General features: G+C 48.6%; 1 protein-coding gene across 1 annotated transcript; it reads right to left on the reverse strand.

The window, feature by feature from the left end:
* On the reverse strand, positions 1 to 522 carry LOC121860823 (salivary glue protein Sgs-3-like). The gene has a single exon (XM_042358209.1). The coding sequence runs from the start codon at positions 520 to 522 to the stop codon at positions 1 to 3; it is 522 nt and encodes a 173-aa protein (XP_042214143.1).
* Between the last annotated feature and the right edge of the window lie 7,870 nt (positions 523 to 8,392).

Consider the following 8,392-nt stretch of genomic DNA (forward strand, 5'->3'; position numbering starts at 1 on the left):
TTATTGTTGGTAACGGAACCAAGACTCAAACTCCTCCACTGAAGAAACCCAAAGTGATAGACCTTGATCCTTGATGCAGATGGAGTCTTTGGTGGTCTCTGGTGATGTAGATGGAGTCTTTGGTGGTTCTCTGGTGATGTAGATGGAGTCTTTGGTGGTCTCTGGTGATGTAGATGGACTGGTGGTCTCTGGTGATGTAGATGGAGTCTTTGGTGGTCTGGTGATGTAGATGGAGTCTTTGGTGGTCTCTGGTGATGTAGATGGGTTTTGGTGTCTCTTCTGGTGATGTAGATGGAGCCTTTGGTGGTCTCTGGTGATGTAGATGGAGCCTTTGGTGGTCTCTGGTGATGTAGATGGAGTCTTTGGTGGTCTCTGGTGATGTAGAGTGGAAGCCTTGTTGGTCTCTGTGATGTAGATGGAGCCTTTGGTGGTCTCTGGTGATGTAGATGGAGTCTTTGGTGGTCCTGGTGATGTAGATGGAGTCTTTGGTGGTCTCTGGTACAAGGATTTCATCTCCAACATAAAGAATTCCAGTGTTGAAAGATTTGGTGTTTTTTTTTCCGAGTCTCAAGAGCGGCGACCCGGGGAAGTAAGATGCATCACAGGACAGTCTATTAGAACCAGTCTTTATTTAATTTATTCTTCAGAGGATTCGAATCGTCAAACCCCACAATATGTTGGTTACTGGCGGCTTCACTGTCCATCTCTGCCACTAACCAATAGAACTTATGGCACCAACGTTAAAGAACATTGTAAAAAAGACACCGCAAAAAAATTATCCCAACTATGTGATGATGATATTCACAACTGTACATTAACCTAACCCCACCCTGGATGTTCCCCCCAATGAGGTAGGAACACAAGACCTCACTGTATTATATAGCTGAGGAATGTTTTGAATGACAGGAACAAACAGAGTGAAAGATCGATGGAAGGACGAATCATCTACAGTTGTTAGTCATAGAGAGAAGATCATTAATGTGTTAGTAAGAAAAGATTCACAACTGATACAGAAATCCTAATGTACACAAACTCCCAAGGGTAGGATCCAAGTAAACATCCTCGGGGTCCCTTTCGATTAACTATCAGTCAGACAGTCATTACACGTGCGGGATAACGAGAGATCCTTCACGCCCACATATATACAGTGGTCAGTATCCATCAACATTGGCTTGTATCGTCATGTTTAACTTAATCTCTCTCTCTCTCTCTCTCTCTTTCACACACACACACACACACATACAGAAGAGAGGAAGAAGAAAAACAACAACAAGAGGAGGAGGAGGAGACGATCACTAGAAAAGAACAGAATGGGAAAATTGCCAAACCAGGAAAGAGAGAGAGAGAGAGAGAGAGAGAGGTGGAAACTGGAAAAGGGAAGAAGGGTGAGTGAAAGCCTGAAATCAGTTAGACGGGAGAGGAGTGAGTGAGGAGTGAGAGTGATAGGGATAATGTATGAATGGGAAGTGAGAGGGGAGAGGAAAGAAGCAGAAGACGGAGTGAGAGGGAATAACAGACTAGGATAATATATGTGTAAAAGTGAGAGAGGGGAGAGGGAGAAGGGTCGAGAGTGAGTGAGAATACGCGTAGAAGCACTAAGAGAGAGAGAGAGAGAGAGGAGAGAGCCCAGGAAATGAATCATATATTAAGGGTAGATAAAGCGTGTTATTGATTCCGTGTGTGTGTGTGTGTGTGTGTGTGTGTGTTCACTATACCTCCACCATCACTGTAAAACCAACACTATACACGTCACTGTACAGGACTCTCTCATCACCCGCCTCACTTAACATCATACGCATCAATAAGCTTTAAACAAATAATTCCATAAAGTAAAAGACTTAAAGCTGACAACAACAACAACAACAACAACAGTGGGTAACAATGGCTGTTATTGGCTGACAGTTGCTGGCAATTGTTGACTGTGGCTGCCAATGGCTGGTATTGCCTGACCGTGGCTGCTAATGGTTGACAGTGGTTAACAGTGGCTGATAATGGTTGATAGTAGCTGATAATAGCTGACAGGGGTTCACAATGGCTGACAGTGGCTATCAGTGACTACCAGTGGCTGACAACGGCTGACGAATAAACACTTATTTTGTATGCTGACATTACTTCGCCTCAGTTAACACTAATTCTTGATTATTTAAATTACTTCAACAAACACTCCAATAAATTCTACTCGCTTCATCAACCTTAGTATATTAATTTTTCCTTCACACGGTAATGGTCCAACAGATCATATTTACGTAATCCAAATGAACAAGTGTATTTATTTACCCTTCCCACCCTAATACTCCAACAACACTTTAAGTTATCAAGGGGAAGTGAGCTACGGTTCCTTAGATCGTATCATAGAGGAAAAAAACCCGAAGCGAGTCGTAACATTAAGGATTATCTACGATCTACCGTCAAGGGAGAGTGAGTCTTAGTATTAGTGGGTGGTAAGGTCGTGTGTGGCGTGTGTCATGGCCGCCGGAAGTGACGCGCGAATGTAAACAAAGGCGGAGGAGACCAGCTGATGCCACTGACTAGTTGTTGTGGTGGTGGAGAGAGTGTGTACACGTGTTCCTACACTCTGTGGTTACTTTGTCTACACTGTGGTCAGCTGGTCTAGCCTGTGGTCAGCTGGTCTAGCCTGTGGTCTGCTGGTCTAGCCTGTGGTCAGCTGGTTGCTGCTTGGTCAGCTGGTCTGCCCTGTGGCCAAAGCAGACCAGGTGGTTGACGTCAGCCGTACACGTCACTGATATAACATGACGTCACCCACAGCCGTACACGTCATTGATATAACATGACCCCACAGCCGTACACTCACTGATATAACATGACGTCACCCACAGCCGTACACGTCACTCACAGCAGTACACGTCACTGATATAACATGACGTCACCCACAGCCGTACACGTCACTGATATAACATGATGTCACCCACAGCCGTAGACGTCACTGATATAACATGACGTCACCCACAGCCGTACACGTCACTCACAGCCGTACACGTCACTGATATAACATGACGTCACCCACAGCCGTACACTCACTGATATAACATGACGTCACCCACAGCCGTACACGTCACTGATATAACATGACGTCACCCACAGCCGTACACTCACTGATATAACATGACGTCACCCACAGCCGTACACGTCACTGATATAACATGACGTCACCCACAGCCGTACACATTCACTGATATAACATGATGTCACCCACAGCCGTCCACATTCACTGATATAACATGATGTCACCCACAGCCGTACACGTCAACTATATAACATGACGTCAACCAAACTATAACACACCCTGACATCACATGACGTCAGGGTGTGTGTACGTGACTCTGTGGTTAGTGAGAAACCGCAAGAGATCTGATGATTAGTTCTCAGGCCTTGTAATTTATTTTACTTTTTTTTGTGGGGAGAGTAAGTATGTTTTAACAGTTGTGACTTGTTCTAGGGGTAAATTCAGCCAGAGGTTAATAATAGTTTGCTAACACACACACACACACACACAGACAGAGACAGACACACACACAGACGGCAGACACACATACCACACACACACACATAATAACTAAGCCCCACCACAGAAACACACAAACACACACACACACACGGACAACACAGACACACACACACACACACACACACACACACACACACAAGACGGCGCACACACACAGACGGCAGACACACACATACCACACACACACACATACTTCTGCCCACCCACAGAAACACACACACACACACACACACACACAACACACACACACCACACACACACACACACCCTCATCACACACCTACACCTTTCCCACACATACTCCCCACCACACACCCAACCCCCCCGCCCACACACATCTTCCTCCCACATACAAATTTGCCAAGTAACTGTTTTAAGATTTCCTCCTGTAGAGTCTCTTTGATTAAGTGCAAGAGGATAATATAAGTGGTTGGAGTCAGTAGCAAATATTAGAATATTAGGAGGTCTTAGCTATTCTTAATCACGTTAATAGTGGGCCAGGAATATTAGTGCAGGCAGTCTCTCAAGATCGTACGGTATATCTTGCTGCCTGCCTGCCTGTACACACACACACACACACACACACACACACACACACACACACACACGACCCCATCCCCCATTACCCCCTAACAAATAAGAACCCCTCCAACACATAGAACACCCCTCCAACACAGAACACCCCTCCAACACACAGAACCCTCCAACACATAGAGACACCCCCTCCAAACACCCCTCCAGAACACCCTCAACACACAGAACACCCCCTCCAACACAGAACACCCCTCCCACACACAGAACACCCCTCCAGCACACACAGAACACCCCTCCAACACACAGAACCCCTCAACACACAGAACACCTCCAACTTTAGAACACCCCTCACAACAGAACACCCCTCCAACACACCAGAACACCCCCTCCAAACACAGAACACCCCTCCAACTTAGACACCCCTCCAACACAAGAACACCCCTCCAACACACGAACCCTCCAACACATAGAACACCCTCCAACACACAGAACACCCCTCCAACACACAGAACACCCCTCCAACACACACAGAACACCCCTCCAACACACAGAACACCTCCAACACACACGAACACCCTCCAACACACAGAACACCCCACACACCCCAACACACAGAGACACCCCTCCAACACACAGAACACCCCTCCAACACACAGAACACCCTCCAACACACAAGAACACCCCTACACCAACACACAAGAACACCCTCCAACACACAGAACACCCTACACCCCAACACACACAGAACACCCTACACCCCAACTTACCCCCTCCAACACACAGAACACTCTCCCAACACACAGAACACCCCTCACCACACACAGAACACCCCTCCAACACACACAGAACACCCCTACACCCCCAACACACACAGACACCCTCCAACACACAGAACACCCCACACCCCAACACACACAGAACACCCCCACACCCCAACCACAGAACACCCCTACACCCCCAACACACACAGAACACCCCCTACACCCCAACACACAGAACACCCCTCAACACACACAGAACACCCCTCCCCAACACACACAGAACACCCCCACCCCACACACACAGAACACCCTCACCCCAACACACACAGAACACCCCTACACCCCAACACACAGAACACCCTCCAACACACAGAACACCCCTACACCCCACCAACACACAGAACACCCTACACCCCAACACACACACAGAACACCCCCTACACCCCAACACACAGAACACCCTACACCCCAACACACAGAGACCCTCCAACACACACAGACACACACCCCAACACACACAGAACACCCCTACACCCCAACACACAGAACACCCCTCCAACACACACAGACACCCCTACAGCTCCAACACACACAGAACACCCCACCCAACACACACAGAACACCCCCCAACACACACACAGAACCCCCACACCCAACACAGAACACCCCTACACCCCAACACACACAGAACACCCCTACACCCCAACACACACAGAACACCCTACCCCCAACACACACAGAACACCCCACCCCAACACACACAGAACACCCCCTCCAACACACACAGAACACCCCTACACCCCAACACACACAGAACACCCCTACACCCCAACACACACAGAACACCCCTCACACAGAACACCCTCCAACACACAGAACACCCTACACCCCAACACACACAGAACACCCCTCAACACACACAGAACACCCCTACACCCCAACACACAGAACACCTACACCCCAACACACACAGAACACCTCAACACACCACACCACACACAGAACACCCCCAACACACACAGAACACCTCAACACACAGAACACCCCCAACACACACACAGAACACCTACACCCCAACACACAGAACACCCCTACACCCCAACACACACAGAACACCCCTCAACACACACAGAACACCCCCCAACACAGAACACCCCCCCAACAGAACACCCCTCCAACACACACACAACACCTCAACACACACAGAACACCCCTCCACCCCAACACACAGAACACCCCTCAACACACACAGAACACCCTACACCCCAACACACACAGAACACCCCAACACACACAGAACACCTCCACAACACCACACAGACCCCTACCCCAACACACACAGAACACCCCTACACCCCAACACACACAGAACACCCCTCCAACACACACAGAACACCCCTCCAACACACACACGAACACCTACACCCCAACACACACAGAACACCCCTCAACACACAGAACACCCTCCCCAACACACACAGAACACCCTACACCCACACACAGAACACTCACCCCAACACACAGAACACCCCTCCAACACACACAGAACACCCCTCCACCCCAACACAGAACACTGCCTACACCCAACACACACAGAACACCCCCTCCAACACACACAGAACACCCCTACACCCCAACACACACAACACCCCTACACCCCAACACACACAACACCCCCTCAACACACACAGAACACCCCTACACCCCAACACACAGAACACCCCTACACCCCAACACACAGGAACACCCCTACACCCCAACACACACAGAACACCCTACACCCAACACACACAGAACACCCCTACACCCCCAACACACAGAACACCCTACACCCCAACACACACAGAACACCCCCTCCAACACACACAGAACACCCCCTCCAACACACACAGAACACCCCCCTCCAAAACACACAGAACACCTCCACCCCAACACACACAGAACACCCCTACACCCCAACACACAGAACACCCTACACCCCAACACACAGAACACTACACCCCAACACACAGAACACCTACACCCAACACACAGAACACCCCCTCAACACACACACAGAACACCCCACCCAACACACAGAACACCCCCTCAACACACACAGAACACCCCTCAACACACACACACACAGAACACCCCTACACCCCAACACACACAGAACACCCCACACCCCAACACACACAGACAACACCCTACACAACACACACAGAACACCCCCCTCCAACAGAACACCCCCCTCACACACAGAACACCCCTACACCCCAACACACACAGAACACCCTCCACCCCAACACACACAGAACACCTACACCCCAACACACACAGAACACCTCAACACACACAGAACACCCCCTCCAACACACACAGAACACCCCTCCAACACACACAGAACACCCCTCAACACACACAGGAGCCCCTCCAACACACACAGAACACCCCACACCCCAACACACACAGAACACCCCTACACCCCAACACCCAGAACACCCCTACACCCCAACACACACAGAACACCCCTCACCCCAACACACAGAACACCCCTCCAACACACACACAGAACACCCTCCAACACACAGAACACTACACCCCCAACACACAGAACACCCCTCACCCCACACAGAACACCCCTCCAACACACACAGAACACCCCTCCAACACACACAGAACACCTCAACACACACAGAACACCTACACCCCAACACACAGAACACCCCACCCCAACACACACAGAACACCCTCAACACACACAGAACACCCCTACACCCCAACACACACAGAACACCCTCCACCCCAAACACACCCCATAACAAAACATCTACCTGACTAACTTACCTGTAATTAGGGTTTCTTAGTAGGAGAAACACGCCCATATAATAGTAAGTAACCCTCCTGAAGAACTCGCTCATCTCAGCCTTACGGTGAGATGAAATAGAAACTAATATACTCAAGTCTTTTCTCAATACACTTTGGTTAAGGTAAATAAGATGCTGAGAGTAATTATGGTTCCTGGAGGTAAGTAACTTGGTAAACACGCACATAATACGTTCATATACGCTCCTAAATATGCTCACATACGCTCATATACGCTTATTTACGCTCATGTACGCTCATATACACTCATATACGCTCACATACACTTATCTACGCTCACACATATTCACTCACACACGCACACATACACTCACACGCACATATACACTCACGCTTATCAGCTCACATACGTGTAAGAAGTACCGTACATTTATATTCATTAATTAAAATCATTTCTACAGGTAGGACGATATAAAGGAAAAAAACAACGAAGATAGGAAAACACAGGTGAGGAAAACACAGGTGAGGAAAACACAGGTGAGGAAAACACAGGTGAGGAAAACACAGGTGAGGAAAACACAGGTGAGGAAAATTTACGTCATCACCTCAGGTAAACAAACAAAGACACGGAAACAACCTGCTAACACTCAAGGTCACAGCGGTGTTGCCAACTGTGGGTCATTGTTTTTTTTATCATATTTTCTATTTTCCTCACACCAAAAAAAATATGTAATACATATTTTCTGTCTTCACTTACATATTT

The sequence above is a fragment of the Homarus americanus genome, unplaced genomic scaffold, assembly GCF_018991925.1.
Source record: "Homarus americanus isolate GMGI-L3 unplaced genomic scaffold, GMGI_Hamer_2.0 scaffold23617, whole genome shotgun sequence".
Lineage (NCBI taxonomy): Eukaryota > Metazoa > Arthropoda > Malacostraca > Decapoda > Nephropidae > Homarus > Homarus americanus.